Source organism: Musa acuminata, chromosome BXJ1-5 (assembly GCF_036884655.1).
Source record: "Musa acuminata AAA Group cultivar baxijiao chromosome BXJ1-5, Cavendish_Baxijiao_AAA, whole genome shotgun sequence".
Lineage (NCBI taxonomy): Eukaryota > Viridiplantae > Streptophyta > Magnoliopsida > Zingiberales > Musaceae > Musa > Musa acuminata.
Genome location: NC_088331.1, coordinates 9,147,585 through 9,166,736, shown reverse-complemented (window position 1 = coordinate 9,166,736; position 19,152 = coordinate 9,147,585). Strand labels below are relative to the sequence as shown.

General features: G+C 36.2%; 2 protein-coding genes across 3 annotated transcripts; both read left to right on the top strand.

Moving 5' to 3' along the window:
• The first annotated feature begins 333 nt into the window (after positions 1–333).
• LOC135673667 (peroxisome biogenesis protein 12-like) lies at positions 334–10,478 on the top strand. 2 transcript variants are annotated; one of them, XR_010513413.1, is made up of 11 exons: positions 334–666; positions 2,129–2,234; positions 5,155–5,303; positions 6,467–6,719; positions 7,263–7,372; positions 8,127–8,201; positions 8,335–8,421; positions 9,303–9,393; positions 9,857–9,990; positions 10,083–10,255; positions 10,342–10,478. XR_010513413.1 is itself a non-coding variant. In XM_065182808.1 (10 exons), the coding sequence occupies exons 1-10, from the start codon at positions 349–351 to the stop codon at positions 10,152–10,154; spliced, it is 1,395 nt and encodes a 464-aa protein (XP_065038880.1). In that variant the 5' UTR covers positions 334–348; the 3' UTR covers positions 10,155–10,478. The 2 variants fall into 2 exon arrangements, 1 of the variants encoding a protein (XP_065038880.1); XM_065182808.1 differs by having other exon boundaries at positions 10,083–10,478.
• A 5,063-nt stretch (positions 10,479–15,541) lies between these two features.
• Positions 15,542–18,909, top strand: LOC135673666 (eukaryotic translation initiation factor-like). The gene is made up of 5 exons (XM_065182807.1): positions 15,542–15,806; positions 16,531–16,699; positions 16,818–16,943; positions 18,390–18,455; positions 18,658–18,909. The coding sequence occupies exons 1-5, from the start codon at positions 15,622–15,624 to the stop codon at positions 18,706–18,708; spliced, it is 597 nt and encodes a 198-aa protein (XP_065038879.1). The 5' UTR covers positions 15,542–15,621; the 3' UTR covers positions 18,709–18,909.
• Positions 18,910–19,152: the final 243 nt, after the last annotated feature.

Genomic DNA, 19,152 nt, shown 5'->3' with positions numbered 1-19,152 from the left:
TATAGTGCCCCTCTTTCTAACATAAACTCGGTCAAACTATTTACAGCAACTCTTTATTATTGCTAAAGATATTACATTTTGTTAGGTTTTCGATGGAAGAGTGAAAGCTTAAAAGTATTATTGAAATAACTGATAAATGATTAACTACTGATTAATGAAGATTTAATTGTTGTGAATTGCCGGTCTATCATCCAAGTCGAAAACCTTTGTGCCGCTAATAATTGTTTCTCTTTTTCTTTTTTCCTTTCCCCACGTTGAACTGACACGATGACGATGATGCGTTCGAAAAGGATAGGAATTCAGCCTTTGTCTCCGTTGGATTCCAAGATTCACGAATCTCAACGCAAAATGACGCAAGACGCATTGCCCACCGCCCCCTGTTCGAGTTTATTCACGATAAGAACAGAAGAAATTGATTGGAAACAGAACGAGAACAAACGCATCACTTTCTTGGATAATTATGATTGCAATGAGGAGTCCCAGAAATTAGGAGGCCTCTCACGACGATCGAAGAGGAGAAGGGAGAGGTCTGAGTCGAACCCTAATCCTTCGATCGAGATGCTTTTCCAGGTGGGCGGACAGGGGGCGCGGCCGACCTTCTTCGAGATGGCAGCGGCGCAGCAGCTCCCGGCTAGCCTCCGGGCTGCCCTCACATACTCCCTGGGGGTACCGCCCTCCTCCCTCGCTTCCTTACCTTCTCTTGGGTTTTTCTATCGCAGGGTTTGCAGTTCTATGAAGCTAGGGTTTCGGTAAATGGTTTCCTTTCTTGATTGGTTTTGCTTTTGGGTTTGCGTTTTTGTTGATTGTTCTTTTGCAATGGATGACCGCTCTGGCAACAATCAAGAAAAGTCATCATACTAGTAGAATGATAGGGACGGAGCCTAACGGGAATTGCGGCTGCTTAATCATAATTTGCTCGTTTTGCTACTTTTACGGAGTCCTATTTAAAGAAACACTCCGGTATAGATGCCTCGCCTCGACAAGTTTCAGAGGTCAAAGAAAAGGCATAGAACGCTTGATTAGGAGTGATGATTGTTCTGGCAATGCAAAGGCCAGGCTGGTAGTGACTTCAAGGCTCAGAGATCTGTATGCACAACTTGTGTGTTGTCTACTTCGTGGATGTCTTCGATCAGTAGAATTTGCTTTTATGTCATTGTTTAATAAAACTGTGTTTGCATATGATCACAATGTTAACTGTTTTATTTTTTGCCAATTACTCAATTCCTTATCGAGATATTAGTATGATATTTTCTCTTGCAAGTTAATTCTTTAATATTCTTTATATCCTACTCTTTTCTTAATTAATGGTTACTCCACTCTCCAATCCTTTATTTTCTCAGCAATCTGCCAATTTCAAGCATTGTACTCTTTTTTCTTATATCTTTTTTGTTATAAGCACTACAAAGTGAATTATTAATTGCATCCTACTCTATTCTTCTTTCTGTAGTTTTAGCTACATAAAGTTTAGATGTTGATTATAATATAGCAGAGTTTTCTTTTCTGGTCAAAAACTATACAAATTGAAAGCACATGCATCTATTAGGTTGCATTATTTGAAGTGTTTTTTTTATGAAATCATGGACTTCTACGAATGGCTTATAGCTAGATGGTCATCCTTGCAATCTAATTTTGCAGCACTCATCGGGACCATTATTTGTTCCCAGAAAAGAATGGTTACATGCTTGTTGAGGGTTTTGATGAAGGTTGAGGAAGAATGTGTTGATAAGAAATGATGGATTGTATGAAGATACTAGCACATACTGCAGTTGATTTGATGTATCACTGCTGCCTCTACATAGCAAGTTACCAGAGCAGGAGCCAAAAAAAAAAAAAAATCAGGGTCAGTGCAGACAGCCAGTGGCAATTTTTTAATCGACCACAAGGGCACAACAACCCATTCTTCGACTATCGAACTATTCTATTTTAGAGTCACATTACTTTCATTTCATGTAACTGATGTGCTATTGTTCACTGCCTGAAATAGGACAAAGTTGTCCATTTTGGATTAACGCTAGCTACATATCTGTACTCATGCTTTGCTATCCCACCCATTGCATTCGGTTTACTTGGAATGCTTCTAACAACAAATGCTTTAATTAACATTGTTTTGTGTTGATATGCTCCACAGGTGTTTGCTTTAAGAAGACCATACCTTCACAAGGTGTTAGATTATGATGATGAATTCTTTTCCTTGTTGATGTTGGTGCTGGAAACTCATAGTTTACGCACAACAGGTTCTGTATTCATCTCTTACGCAATGTATGGCTGCATATATTTGTAACTTTTTTGTTGATGTTAATTCTTTAAACTCAGTTTATAGACATCAGGTTCTGTATTCATTTTTCTAATCAATGTATGCTTGCATATATTTGATAATTTTGATATATCTCAGAAAGGGGGCTCCATTTCCATGGTAACCTTCTGTAACCTGGGTATCAAGTGTTTGAGAGTCAAATGTAACCTCTCTGCACATGGAACTATATGTTTGACCCAAAGTTTTTAATTTGGCACGTACTAGTGTACCGAGCTTTGCTCGGTACGGAACGGTATAACATATCGAGCGGTACGCCCTTCTTTTAAGAAGAAACAAGTGGAATCAACCTTCTCTTAGTCTAAATATCACATTTCGAGAAATGGAAAGGGGGTGATGGTGGAGCAGCTGTGAGAGTTGGGGTTGGCCCGAGCATCGGGGCGGCAGTTGTAGTAGGAGGCGTCGCGGCGGGAGCAGGGGATGTATTGCGCCTGAGGGCGTTGTAGTTGATGTAGTAGGAGCAGGTTAGGATTCTGCGGGTCGCCTCTGTCCCCAGCTCGAACTCATCCCCCGCGAGGCACTCTACAATGCTCCCGTAGTTGCCAGATCCAACCTAGGGCGAGCTCATCTCCCGCTCCCTCGTTGCTACTGCCCTTAGCGATTGTGAGGAAGAAGACCAAGATGACGGTAAGAGCGAGAAGGGGACCCCCTCCTAAGTATGCAGCACTCCAACCTGGGTTAGGACCCCTTCCTTCGCCGTCGACCACGACCTCCCCGACCACAGCAGCCACGATCCCTCCGCCCCCTACCACGTTCTACCCGACGGAGTGCTTCTTCGGGTCCTGCCACAGCCAACTCTCTTCTCCGTCATGCCTTCTCCACCCAATGGGCGCTGCAGCCTTGTCTTCCTCGCCGTTGTGCTCCTCCTATCCGTCAACTGACACCGCCCGGTAGCGGGTGGTCCGCGTGCCGGTTAATTAGCGGACCAGTTCATACCGCCCGTACCAGGCAGTTTGGTACGGGTACTAAAAACCTTGGTTTGACCTGCTGTAGACTTGACATCTGCTGGATTGCTCCATATTAAGCCACCTGCACTCTTGGTATCAAGGGTTTGAGTGATGAAAATAACCTCTGTCACAATTTGGTTTAGCTGCATAGATAAGACCTAGCCTAGATCCTGCACTGGCAGGAGTCTACTGCACTGGACCACCCCTCTTTTTAAAAAAATAGAAATTATATTACTCTAGGAGCAGGATGGATACAACCATTACTATGCTCCTCAGAGCACAAAAAAGTGTACAGCTCAGTACACCAATCATCCTTCCAAAAACTGTTCAGTCTAGAGCCCCTTATGGTTCATCTGTTTTAGATGTGGATTTGGGTTATGTGATGTGGCATCTAGATAATTCCTTTTGTTCCACTGATACCATAATCAAATTATTTTTTTTTAAAAAGCACCTCTGTTACTGTTTTGATAAGGGATGTTTTAAACTTGACAACAATTAGCAACACATCAAGTTTCAAAATTCTTTTCTGGCTGCTCCTTGTTAAATTCCACCAATCTATTTTGTTACAAGTTGAAATTGATATTTGAAAGTTGAAAAGAACATTGTTATGTATATGTGTATATATTTTTTCACATACTTTTATGTTGCCTATTTATGTTACAATGTTATATTGCATGTTGATGTTATCATATTGCCAGTTATCAAAGCAGAAAACGAAATCAATTCTACTCCATAAATTTTTTTATACACTTAACAGTTGACTACTTTTAGATATTGTAATGAGTTAGCACATCAATTTAATTGTTATGAGGGTCTTGGGAGTTATAATAGAGACACTAAATATGGTATTCTCTTAAAGAATGTTTTTGTTTTATGCGCAAATATTATGCTTAGTTTACTTTGAGTAACTCAAGATTGGTTCACATATTTAACAAATGCAGTCAATAGGTAACATGATAGCCTTATTATTTTCTATTAAGTTAAAGAAATTACAAAGAGATTCATTAGTTTGCATGGATGACTGCTAGCTGTGTGGATTAAATGAAGAGACACAATGAATTTCATGAGTGTGGACTTCTAAAGTTTTTGGATTTTTTAACTGTAGATTGTTCTATGCTTACAAAAAATCTAGTGTTGAACCCTGTGACATGATTTTTCTTGTTTTGCGGTTGATGGATTCACATTAATTTAAACTTTGGTATAGTCCATTTTTACCGTTTGACAATTTAATGGTTGCTCAGTCCGAAACCTAGCTTACTGCTTGTTAGCTGACTGATACCAAATTGTGGAGTGTCAGTACCAGTATCAGTACCCGTCATATCATTTTCTTTTTCTTTTTCTTTCTCTTCTCTTCTTTCTTCTATTCCACTACTTCTCACTGACACATTGTGATGTCACCGCTTTATCACTGCTGCTGCTTCTGCTCCTCTGTTGCTCATCTACATATTGATGGTTCATCAATTGAAACAAGAAACTAATAACTCATCCTATCTTTTTGTAGCTAATTTTCTTTTTTGGACCTTCCTTAATGATATCCATAGTGACATATTGTTTAGATTTTTTTAATTTACTTGCACAGATTCTTAGTATACTTATGGAACGTTCATACTTTGGTGTGAAATCTTTCTTCACTGGTTACTTGTATATTCCTTTTCACCTTTGAAGTAAAGGTTGGGAGTTTCATCTGTCTTTTCATTTGGAACATGAAATAAAATTCTTTTGTCAATTGGAATAAAACCATGTTATAAGTTATAACTATCATTAATCAACAGAGTTGTTGTGCCTTATCTGCTGAATATTTATGATATTTATTTTGGTATTGATGAACTGCATTTTGTGAGCTCTCCTCTTATCTGCTATTTTTGAGACGATCATCTTATGCATATTCTTCTCCAGATGCTTCTTTTTCAGAGTCCTTGTATGGTCTCAGAAGGAGGTCTGTGAATATAACACCAAGTAAACATACTTCTGACATGGAATCAAATGATAGGATCCGTCATTCTGGATTAAAGAAGCGCCAAAAAGTTCTCTCGGTTGCATTTCTGGTATCAAATTCTGCTAGCTGTTCAACAATATCTTTGATGTTAATCTGTTTGTCTCCTTGGATTTTGAAGCTACTGAACTATGCCAATCGACCAATGGCAGGCTGTACATTATCATTCTTTTGCCTGATTTTTCTATTTATTATTGTATTCTGATGACAGAAATGTCATTATGTCAACCTAATAGGTAAAATATTATGGATGTTTCTTTGCCATTTTATTGAATAAATTGCAGCTTCTAAACTGCTCATTTAAAATTTTCATTCTGTTCAGCTGCTACTATGATAATCTTTGACACAGAAATATAACCTTAGGTACTACTATGATAATCTTTTCTAATTCAGCTTTACTGACTATGAACCACACCCTCAAGTAGTCGTTTCTGCATTCATCGAATGCAGCAGTATTCTTATCTGTTGTTTTCCAGTGTGTGATCTTTTCATATTGAGTTTCTTATGTATGTTACAATCATGCATATTCCTAAGATGTATGTTACACTCTGGAATCTGCATAAGATTCCAGAGTGTGATTCAGATAAGCTGGCGACTATAGTGCCATGTTAGATGAGAACCTTTCTTCTTTCTGATTTACACATGACCCAGTTTTCAGAGTAGATACAATGAAATAAGATCACATTTGTATCTTCATCTTATTTTGTCCCAATATAATGCATATCATTAGTGCTTTGTCCATAAAGTTACTATGTCTAAAAAGATATTGTTCTCTGAAGATATTTCAAACAATAAAAAAATGCATGAATGTTGATGAAGCTGTCAATATTTTTATATTTAAGAATTTAATTGAACCATAGGAAAGACAGGGGAAGCAAAATGAAGCAATGTGAATAATGTTCTGTCAACATGAAGACCATGTCGTTCTGAAAGCTTGTGTTGTTTGGTAAGAATAAATGATAAGGTTGTTCAAGTGGTTTGGAGATTTCAAACTGGTAAATTATCGGGTGTACTTGTCAAATAAATAAAGCTACATATACAATTGGAATCGTACATATAACTGCCTTGTGTACAATCCAAATATGCTTTCTAAGTATTGGATGCCCTTTATTCATTAGTTCTGACAATAGTTCTTTGCAGTAATTAGGAAAAAGTTTTTTGTGGTCAGCTACAAAATCATTAGCTAATCTTTCTTTTTTTTTTTTCTTGGTCTAGGTCATTTTGCCATATGTCAAATCAAAACTGCATGCCATTTACAATCAACAAAGGGAAGCAAGGCTTCAAGCAAGTCTTTGGGGCCATGATGATGTCAGATTGGATGATGCAGACTTTCTCTTGGATCAAGGAGAGATTTCTCATGGTCAAATCCAGGCTTCAAGTGAAGCAGGATCTATTGCGCTGGATCTTAAAAGGAAAATTAAAACAATTATAGGTGCTTGCTACCCATGGATCCATGCAACCAATGAAGGTATTTTGTTCGCTTCAAACCACAAACTTATCTCTGGAAGGATCAATGTAGCAGGAGCAAATGCATGTGTTGGTCCTTGATCGGCAGCCTGTATTATAAGCCATATCATGCCAATACCTTTGCAATAATGAGAGTATCAGCATTTCAAACATTTAGCATATGGAACCCTTCCTTTTTATTCCCCTTTCATTCATGTTATTTCAAATTTGTTTTTTATTTGAATGTTGAATAATGAGGATACAAAGTACAGACTAATGCTGAAATGTCATCGAAATGTCATCTTCAGTTTCCTACAGGCATGTAAGGATGCACTTCACGTAGTTGATATATTTTCTCTTTAGTAAGAGTGTGTGGCAAATCAGCAAAAATTATTTGCTGAGTTAATTTTAGAACTTTCACTTTCCTAGGAACTATGCAGATGAGATATTAAGGTTTTTAAGGCCAATCTCATGCATCTTGCAAGCGACTTGTTTACGAGTCTGGACCCAAGTGACTTGCGATTTAATTAGGACCTATAAATTGAAGTTGTTCCATTCATTGCAGGTCTGTCTTTTGCTTACCAGTTATTATATCTTCTGGATGCCACTGGGTTCTATGGTCCAGGACTACATGCCCTTGGGGTTCATGTGTGCCGTGCCACAGGGCAAGAACTGGTATGGACTCTGGCAGTACTTTGTCAAGATATCAATTAGTGACTAACTCTAGTGAAATTTTACATGTGCCATTCGTTTATTTTGTTGCCTGGGTAGCCCAGCCCATTATGCTAGGGATAATAAAGATCCTGGAATAACCTCATTATATGCTATGCATGAACTTTAGGGTGTTTGAAGCTTGAAATCTTATACTTGAATACTGCATTGGAGGAGTAGAGAGACCTTTTGCATCAGGTTTGTTAGGCACTTGTCATGCATTCCTTACTAGTCGGATTGTATTTTGACGTAGCATTATACCATAATTTCTTCAGTTCCTTGTTTCTCATACTTGATGGTGCTGATACTTATTGTATCATTCAAAGACTGCCAAATTACTTGTTGAGCATTTTTCCTGTCCTGGGTTGGCACAGGACTAGGAACTGTGTTGGGCTAGTTGTGCTGGTCATTTGTTGCATCACATGTGAGTCTGATGGCTTGGTGTGGTAAATTGTCAAATACATCCATGAATCCTGTTAGTTTTGGGAGACATTATATTTTTCTGGATGACAAATCACAACCAGTAGACCTGAGAACCTTTGCTTCAATTTGGTAGTCTACCATAGAGCTTCAATTTGATTGTCTGTTATAGAGCTTTGTTCGTATTTATGCCATCTTAATGATTACAGTAGCAATCTAGATAGCTAAATGTGAAATTTGAAATCCTTTATGGTGTAGACTTATATAATTGGATTGCACTTAATTGATGTCAAGCTAGATGGATTCATCTTCTAGAATTTCAAAGATCAGAAGTCGTGAACGTGAGAGACTACGTGGTCCTTCATGGTTGAAGGTATGTCGGTTTTTTGTTAAAATAAGAGTGGGTTTATTCGTGTATGATTAGAAATGTGATGTCATTGTTTTCTGCATCGGGAATCTATGTTCATGTGCTAAATCTGATCAAGTGGCTTGCTTGGCTTTTGTAGGCAATTCAGAGAGTGTTGCTTAGCTGCCTATACACCACTTTGGATTATGCCCAAACTGGACTAATAGCTGCTGTTTTCTTCTTTAAAGTAAGTATACCATACCTCCTACCTGTTTCTTGTTGCACGACATCAGGAACCCTATTGTTGCTTTGGAATATTGTAGTGTAAGTATGTTTTCACAATATAGTTATCATGTAAACATGTTTGACTTTTGCCTTTGCAGTTTTCAAGGATATACCTCTTTAGTACCATATATTATAATACAAAAGGTGCAACTTATGGATACTTCAATGGGGTAGAACTTTAGCAGCTTATCTAATGGCATACGTTGAATGGTATCAATTATTATGTTACCATTTAACTTTGTGATATATAAGTACTAGTATCTTCTCTTCTTTGTATAAATGCTTTCTTGTGAAGCATGTTTAGGATGCGTGTTTCATTGCCAACTATTTTATTTTTCCTTTTTGTCTGGATATTCATCATGGATATTTTCCGGTAGGAATTTGCATAATAATGCTGTAGTTGCTTTATCCTATCCTGAATTGTACAAAGATGTTAGTCATTTCAAAATTATTTTGTTAGTTTAAGTTTCCTGCAAACTTAGGCAAGCATTTTATTTTGATGTCTGTAATATATGGACATCTTACATACTGCTGCTACTTAGATATACGGATCTTGTTTTATGAAATATAGCTGTGCATTGCCTAAGTTTCCACTGTTTCTTGTTTCCATTTCACCCCAAACTTTTCTGTAGTAACATTGGAGTACATGTGGTTATAGACCAGTATGCCCTACTTTGTGCGATTTCATAGCATGGTAATGACAACTCCTGCAGCTGTTGTTTGCATGCCATAAATCCTGCAACAGCTACATTTCCTTTAACTCACATCAGCTTATTCGCTTGATCCCTTTGCATTATTATCATACTTATTACCATCATGTTACCCTCATGGTCGTTTATGCAGATGATGGAATGGTGGTACCAATCTGCGGAAGAAAGAATGTCAGCTCCAACAGTGTACCCTCCACCCCCACCTCCACCTCCCCCAAAGGCAGGTTCATTGTCCTCTTACATGTTTTATTAGTTTTTGATGCTGGTATTCTTTACACTTCAATAATACACGATCAGGTTTTCATATGCTATGCTTAAAATTTTGTGATAAGATGGGGACCTGTTATCTTCTCAATGTCTTTCCAGCTCCTTTTTGGCTGTTTTATCTTTTCATCTACTTGATCTAAGAACATATTTTGATATCTGTTTAAATGTAGCTAGCCTGAATTATTATGTGTCCCAATTTGTTGGATGAATTTTGTCGGAGTTTTTACCCTATAAAATCAGTTATAATTAATTGATTTTGAAGTCTTCTATGTGAATCAACAGTTAACTTTATTTTTCTGTAATGGCTTGTTGAGGAAATTAAATATGTTAACATTGTCGGATAATCAATAACTATGCAGCTATGCTCTCAGTTATTTTTGTTATCTTTATAAGCACCTTTGCCTGTTTGACCATAGGTAGCGAGAGATGGGATTCCGTTACCACAGGACAGGACACTGTGCCCTCTGTGTTCCCAGAAACGGATGAATCCATCAGTTGTTACTGTTTCTGGTTTTGTTTTCTGCTATTCTTGCATATTTAAATATGTTTCACAGGTGAGGCCCAGGATTTATCTCAGTTTTGGTGGGATGGAATGCCATTCTGATGCTTTTCTGATTATTGTCGTGTGATATTGCACACTTTACAGTATAAGAGATGCCCAATCACGTTGATGCCTGCTACAGTTGAACACATTAGGAGGCTCTTTCATGACTTATAATTAAGAGGACCTGAAGCATGTCAAGAATGTTATTTCCAGTGTGAAGGAACATGCGCTAAAGCTGGAGAAAAGGATTAATTGCTGTTCCTTCCCAGCACAAGGTGGGAGCCTTAGCTGCAATTCTTAAGGCTATCATTCATCATAGATATGTTCCTGCAGCTATGAATTTTTTTTTTCCTTCTTCCAGGGCTGCTCCTAGAATCTTCTTAGTCCTCGTGTGTTATGTCTTGATTGGTTGAAGATGATTCACAATATAATCATATGTATATTCAGATAGAAAATTGATGTAATCAACACTGGTTACATGTGCGACGTTCTGTTTCTTTTGGTAGTGTCTCTGTCCAAGAAGCCAGACAGTGGATTCTGCGTTGGAAAAAGCCTCGTCATTGGCTAAATGAAACTGTTTACTGGGTGCATATGGTCCGTAACTTCTAGTCAGTGTGTAATAAAAGAAGGTAAATAAATGCATCAGTATTCTTGATTGCGAGTCTCCGCAAGTGTCCTGACTTGGTTTCCGTGATTTGAACCGCTTACGACATCTGTTCGGTGAATAGCTTGAAATTTGATATTGGTCTCCGCTTTGTCGTGGTGGTCACCCGTTGAAAACAACTTTGTATGACATGCATGATAATTAGATCACCTTATTATTGAAGAATGGGAGAACTTGTTATTGATATATATTTAAATAGATTTTAAGAATTTTTTTAATTATATACTGAAATTATGTAATCAAATCATTTACTCAAATTTGATTTTTAAATTATAAGTTAATTGATGATATAAGGAATGTAAAATTGTTCTTCGTTATCATCTTTTATCAAGTTCTCGTAAGTTTAAATTTGGATGATAATCTTGGATCGAAACAATTAAAATATTTTGTGAGCTAAAAGTTTGATGACGATGAATATTGTGATTATATTTTATTTCATTTGAGATATCGTAGGATGCGTTTTAGTGCACACCAATACACAATGGAGGGTCGATATATGAATTGTTATAATTTATTAACTATAAATGAGATGTACAAATATGTAAGAGATAAATATTATAAGAAACCAAGTACTTATCATCTAAGATCCGACTATCATTATAAGTGGTTCAGTGGTGGATAATGGGGTGACGACTTCTTTGATATTCTACATATTCGTCTTTCATAATAGATCTTAAATATACCTCTTTTGAGATATGAGAAGTCGAAAAAATAATTTAAGGTTTCTAAATTATTGATGGAGAATTAATCTGTAAATTGTTTAAAGAACTATTTGATTTCCATCGGATTATTACCTTATGATAATATCATCCACATAAACTAGTAGATATATAATTCTTTTTTGTAGAAATAAATAGGTGTCAAATTTGGAGTTGACAAAGTTGATTGATATAACAAATGAGTTAATTTTGGTATACTAGGCTCTTGTAGCTTCGCGAAGTCCATAAATAGTTTTTTATAGTTTACAAACATGACTTAGATATTAAGGGAAGATGAAATCAAAGATTGCTATATAAGACATCTTTAATTGAGGTCCCTTTTAATAAAGTATTGTTAATATCTAATTGATGTATATGAGTAATAGATAAGTTGAATTCTTGTCAGTTTAATAATTAGACTAAATATTTTTATGAAATCAACACCTAATCGTTGTCTTTAGCTACTAGACGTGTTTTATATCTAGTACTGGATCCATCTATATTCCATTTAATTTGAAAGATCCACTTACACCCGATGATAATTTATGTATTGTGAGATCGTACAAGGGTCCATATGGCACTATGGTGTATAGCATCGTATTCTTCACGCATGGCTTTGCATCAGTATAGAGATTTTTGAGCTTGAGTGATGATGATAGGTTTAGTAGGCTTAAGTAGAAAGCTTGTGGTAGCATGATAATCAAAGATTAACATGGTTTGAAGATATCATTTTTTGGAGCTTATTGTCATGTGATATTTAAGCTCAATGGTATTATTATGTTGTGTTGGAGGTATGAGAATTGGTAGAGTTAGTAACATGTACCTAATCAGGCTGATACACTTTAGTGTCACTTCGCCGAGATGAGAGTAAAGACATCATTTGTAGTGCTAAGGGCATTACTTCATTGGTCATTGGAGAGTGAGTTAGTAGAGGAATAGATAAAGAAGTTGTAGGGGGAGTGAGGTGATGCTGAACTAGAGTGATAAAGGAGGACAAGTCTAGAAGATAACTATTGGTTTGTGCGGTAAGAGGTGTGCTTGAGAGGGTTTAAGGTATACTCATATGAACCTAGTGATGTATAGTTGTTATAATAGCTCGCATTTCTAAAAGAGCAAGATTTTGAAAGGGAAATGTGGACTCGACAAAAATAATATGACGTAATACAAAGACTTTTTGAGTTTAAGGATTAGAGTACTGAAACATATATGCTCAGGGGAGTATCCAATGAAGATGCAAGGCTTAGATATTATTAGTGTAACCTTATGTGATATATAGGATCGTAGCTAGGAATAACATAAATAGCCAAATATTTTGAGTTTTTAAAGGTTTGAGATTTTATGAAATAATTTTTCAAATGATAATTATGTTGTAGGATTGGGGTGAGCATGCGATTAATGAGATAGACTACAATTTGAAAGACTATTAACCAAAAGATTAGTGGCATAAAGTTTTAGTATAAAATGGTGAAACTAATTTTAATTATATATCGATGCTTTCATTCAGTAGAGCCAACTAGTTGATGTATGTATTGTGGTGATTTAAGATATTGTATATCACTTGATAAGAGGTGAGTTGTTAGGACTTTATATTTATCTCATTCATTAAAGTAAATTGTTTTGATTGCAAACTAGAAGAAGTTCTCGACCATCATTCTAAAATGGGTAAATATTCTTGTGACTTCATATTTATGTTTGTGAGAGTATAATCATGTATATTTAGTGAAACAATCTACGAAAATGACAGAATCTAAAACTATCAAAGGAGGTGGTTGGGGTAAGGGCTAGACATCAATATAAATAATTTCAAGGATTTAATATGGCTTGAAGATGTTATTTTTGGAGCATGTTATCATGTAATGTTCAAACCCAATTGTATTATTAGGTTATATTGGAGGGATAAGAATTAGTAGAGAGTTAGTAACATATACTTAATCAAGCTGATACACCTTAGTGTTACTTTGCCAAGGAGAGGATAAAGATATCCTTTGTGGTGCCAAGAGTGTTGTTTCATCGAGCATTGCAAAGTGAGTAAGTAAAGGAGCGGATGAAGAAGTTATAGAGAGGGTGAGGTGGTATGTACTAGAGTGATAAGAGATACAGGTCTAGAGAAGAATTGTTGGTTGATGTGGTGAGGGGTGTGCTTGAGAGGGTTTATGGTGTACTAATATAGACCTAGTGATATATGATTGTTGTAGTGGCTTGCATTAGTGAATGAGCAAAATTTTGGAAGGAAAAAGTGGACTCAACAAAAATAACATAATGTGGTATAAAGACCTTTTGAATTTGAGGATTAGAGCATCGAAATATATTATGTTCAAGAGAGTACTCAATGAAGATGAAAGGCTTGAATCTTAGTGTTAACTTGTGTGATCATAGAGGCATAGTCAAAGATAATATAAACAATCAAATACTTTAAGTTATTGAAAGTTCGAGGATTTATGAAATAGCTTTTCTAATTATAACTAATGTTGTAAGATTGAGGTGAATATATGGTTAAAGAGGTATATTAAAAGGCTACTAACCAAAAGGTTAATGGTATAGAGTTTTGGTGTAAAAGGGCGAGACTAATTTTAACTATATATTGATACTTTTGTTCAATAGAGCCAACTAGTTGAGATGTGCATGTGGTGACTTTAGATGTTATATACCATAAGATAATAGGCGAGTAATTAGGGCTCGGTATTTATCTCCTCCATTAGAGTAAATTATTTGATGGTAGACTAGAAGAAGTTCTTGACCGCCATTCTAAAATGGATAAAGATTTTGGTGACTTCATATTTATGTATGAAATGATATAGCCATGTATATTTAATGAAGTAATCAACGAATATAGTATAGAATCTAAAATTATCAAAGAGGATGATCAGAGTAATATACTAGACATCAGTATAAATAATTTCAAATGGTTTATCATAGAATATGAAGGACATTTTAGAATATGAAAGATATTCTAAAAGGTAGTCTGTGACCTTTATTATTAAGGCAAGCATCAAAATAAGTTATAATTATTTAAAAATTGAAAAAAAGTAACGAGAAATTAATTATTGTTGAATAGAGGATAACGGATGCCACACATCAATTGAAGCAATAACTAAAATAAGAGCAATTGATTGAGTAATTTATGAAGCTCACAATCATTAAAAAAATATATTTATTCTAGCTTTAAACTAAAGATATATCCTTGTTCGGATCCTTTATAAAAAACGAGTCAAGAAAGAACTCAATAAATGTGTCATTTTATTCATAGAATTGAGATAAAAAGATAAGATTCCTTTTGATATGAAGTGATGGCAGAACCTCTACCACTCGTTTATTTGATAGAGCCCCATGGTGGATATCACATAAGGTTATGATTGTGATTTTTGATAACATATCTACTAGTTGAATGTTTGTTGTTTAAAGAAGAATAGTATGAGGCATCGGTGAGGAGAATCACTACTATTCTTTACTTACCATAGATAATCATTGCTATTTTTCTGACACGAGTATCATCATTGGCTTCCCTAGACCCGCCAATGCCACCTATGGAGAAGACAACGTTTGATCTAAAGTTAGAGAACTTCGACACCCATGCCACCAAGATCAAGATCATAAAGGAGGTGAGGACTTTCATGAACCTAGGGTTGAATGAGGCCAACAAGCTCATAGAAAAGAGGATATACTACCGTCGAACAAGGAAAAGTCTTGCTCGAGACAAAAGGGACTCTAATACCATGAATAATTGAAAAACTTATTATTTTATTTATATCATAATGTGTATTTATAAAGAGAGATTTTTATCAATCATACACTCAAATTATACGATCAAACCATTTATAATTAATCCTCAAATCATAAATCTCTACACGTGAGATTTGGATTTGACTATATAATATATATTTTATCTTTAATATATATTTCTATATAATTCAACTCACGAATTTATTTATGATTTTTTTTATTCAGCGTCATAATTTGATTTAAATGAATTATTTCGGATAAAATTTATATTAAATAAAAAGCCAAAAGATAGCCATGTGTTGACAATGTATTTCTACGGACCTAACACCGCTGGTGGTTATTCTTTCATCAGATTTAATTCATACTAATTCCCAGACGTTTTGGGGACTTTATTATAAACCGTGGGACTTTATTTGCAAATGAAATGATGTGAGGGGCTTACGTAAAGAAACCTCACTATTTATGCGACCGACTCCGAACCCTTCGTTCTTGTGGCGGCTCTCTTTTGGCGTCTCGTCGCTTCTGATTGTGTGAAAGTCGACGGAGATTGGAGAGGAGGATGGCGGAGGTGGGCGAGACGATGGCGGCGAGCTCTGGTGGCGAGGGCGGAGTAGAGGCGCCACACCGCCTGGAGAGGAAGTGGACGTTCTGGTTCGACAACCAGTCGAAGCCGAAGCAGGGCGCCGCCTGGGGCAGCGCCCTTCGCAAGGTCTACACCTTCGACACCGTCGAGGAGTTCTGGTGGTACGACAACCCTGATGTTTGATCTGTTCCTCCTGATCTATATTACGATCTGTGGTGCTTTAGAGGGTTTATTGTTCGTCTTGCTTGTGTTCATATTTTCTAGCCTGCCCTGGAAGTGAATCATAGCTTTGTATGATTCTTTGCAGTTTTGCGTGTTGATGATTTATTTAGTAGCCTTCTTTCTTTAGATCTTAAAAAAGGAATAATGGAGGAGACGCCTTCCATCATGATTTTAACCCTAAATCCTTAACGATGAAGATAGGAAAGCAATTATACTTATTTTTATCGTAAGAACATGTGTGGTTATCACTCTTTTTTTCTATAAGTTCATGTTCAAAGGGAATAAAGCATCATCTCGGTACTTTGAACTACAGCTTCTCCATTTAATTGTTAGGAGTTCTAGAAGTATCAACTCAAACAGCACAACAGGGTGTTCAAAATTTGCAAGCATTTGGGTGCTGAAATCTTTTTCTTTTTTTCTACTGTTTTGTGATTTATTTTGTTGAACAACAGTTGGTATAAAACTCGTTATAATCCCAATCGAACATTGTAAGAATCATATGACTATGTACTTTTAGCCCTCTGATGTTAATAAGGTTATGGCATTCGTTCTGTTGTTATATGACCAATCTTTAACCAGGGCTCTTGTAATTTTGTCTCATCTTCCATGTTAGCTTTAAATTTGCTAAATAATTGTGCATTTGGTTTTGATTTTTCTTTGCAGCTTGTATGATCAGATCTTTCGTCCGAGCAAATTGCCTGCTAACACCGACTTCCACTGTTTCAAGTCCGGGATAGAACCCAAATGGGAAGATCCTGAATGTGCCAATGGAGGCAAGTGGACTGTTACGTGTAACAGAAAGGCCACTCTTGACACCTTGTGGCTAGAGACGGTGTGTCATTTTTATTTTTTTGACAGTAATTTGCTCTTAAGTTTGTAGCGAGTATTTTGAAATTTACTAGATTGTAATCCTAAGTAATTTTTGATATGCAATTAACTGGATTTTGCAGTTGATGGCTTTGATTGGGGAGCAGTTTGAAGAGAGTGAGGAAATTTGTGGTATTGTTGTTAGTGTACGCCAAAGGCAGGACAAGCTTGCGTTGTGGACAAAGGCAGCAAGCAACGAAGCTGTTCAGGTTCTTTTCTTTCATACTTGAATAAATTTGTGATGGATATTAATCTGTAAAGACATAATATAATATAAATTACTTTACACTGTAGGTAGTCATATACAACATTGGGTGTTCGTGTTTCTTTCTTTTACCGTGATCTTTACCTTTTTAAGAAAATGTTGGTGGCACTGTTTGGGTGCTGTTTTTGAATTAATTACTTGATGGTGTCGTTGGTCCATGATAAGGCCCCATCGTGCACTCATGGCATGACCACTGCATTATTTGTGAGCTATGCTTAATGTGTGCTTGCACCATTCGATTGAATCTTAACAGTTGTGACGTTGAGTGCTTAATCACTATTCACCAACTTATGCTGTTTTGTACCAAAAATATGGTGATATTAGTAAAGCATTAAATTAAAATCTGAATTTTGAAGAAGTTTGCATTACAGAAAACTCTCCAAAGAGGATTCAAGGAATGTCAAAATGCACCAAGAAGTTACAAGTATGACTGGTTGAGTTAATGTTGTTTAGCACTTTGAAAAGATGAAGAGTTGTAAACAGCATCATAGTTGTAAATTTGGGAAAATAAAATGGAAGTCTTAGTAATACAAAATGAAAGACAGTGTAGTGTCATATTATCTTGATGACAACGGGAAACTGCCGTATAAAGTATGATTAATATTGTTAATCTGACTGCTCAGGTAAGTAAAATAAAGGGACATTGACACTCAGACTTTATTTTACTTACCAGATTGATGAGATTAAGATTAACATGCTCAATTCTTACCTGGTTTCCTTCCATAATCTTTATGAGATATTTTTTCCTATATCGCTTATGATTTTTTCGTCCACAAGACAGCTAAGCAGGTTTTAAGATCTTTGGTTTTCAAAGTTACCAAACACCATTTTGTAGCTTTATTGCTTTACCAGACACCTATAAGTGTATTCTCTATTTTAGGGGTAAGAACCAGTGTGCTGAGGTGTACACCTATAAGTAGGATGCCCCGGTGCACGAGGTTCTATACTGATTTTTTTTGTGGATCGTTATGAACTGGAAGAATCAACAGTACTTTGCTGATCCCAGGCTGATCTCACCAGTTCTGACTGATTGTGGCCAGTTCTAACAATTTGCTAGTTCCAATACCTGTCAGGCTTATTGCAGCCTATGCTCACCAATGCCACCAATCTGTCTGATTGCCTTCTGATTCCAGCTGATCCCTAACCAATCTTTAACTTTAGGTTCTTTATAGAATACCTGACTCCATGATCAGATTTTATTGATCTGACCAGATATTAATCCTAAACCTTATGGCCGATCCTGATTTTGTTCGCAATTCCAGAAAAAAGTGAACAATAAAGCATACGATGATATTAAATCACTTTTTTATTCTTATGCTTAAGATTTGTTTCCTTGTTTCTCAATATTTTGTACTCAGTTCTGAAACTAACTCGATGAATTCTTTGTTAGATGAGCATTGGGCGGAAGTGGAAGGAAATCATCGACTTCAATGAGAAGATCGTATACAGCTTTCATGTACATCCCTTTACAACCTTAAAACCTCAGGAATCAGTCTATCATGTCAGCATATCGACTCAAATGCATTTTACACTACATTCAGATTTTTATTTACCTTAATTTTATTGGTTCTATTTAGCACCTCGAAGTGAACCGAAAAACAAAATAGTATGTGTTACCATCTATCCTCAGAATGTTAATTTGTTTCCTCCTCCTGCAGGATGACTCGAGGAGAGACAAGTCGAATAGAGGTGGTCGATACAGTGTTTGACTACTTGCGATGAGCTATCAATAGTCGATTTAAAATTTTGTAACGACCTCTTGGAGTTCCTGAGAGGCTCATCGAAGCTTTGCTTGAGAGGTCACTTGTCTGAGACTTAGTGTTGAATGTTTCGTTTGTATCTGAAAATTCCTACATTTCTTTGTTCCCTATGGATTTTGCTTTATATTGCAGTGGCATATTTGAAGTTTACATGTTTCGTGAACTTAATGTGTACGTCGCATATAATCAAATTATGCATTCCCAACACATGATGGCGTGCGTTAACAGTCTCTATAAGTAATTCCTACTGCACGTTTTTCCTTTTTCGGGAGAAAGGGGTAATTTTAAGATAGAGGTAGATTATATATTCAGTCTCTATAAATAGATTACTTTGTTCGTGCGCTTCTTTCAAGCTGCCGCCAAGTCCTTTTCTTTCTTATAAATCTCATATCA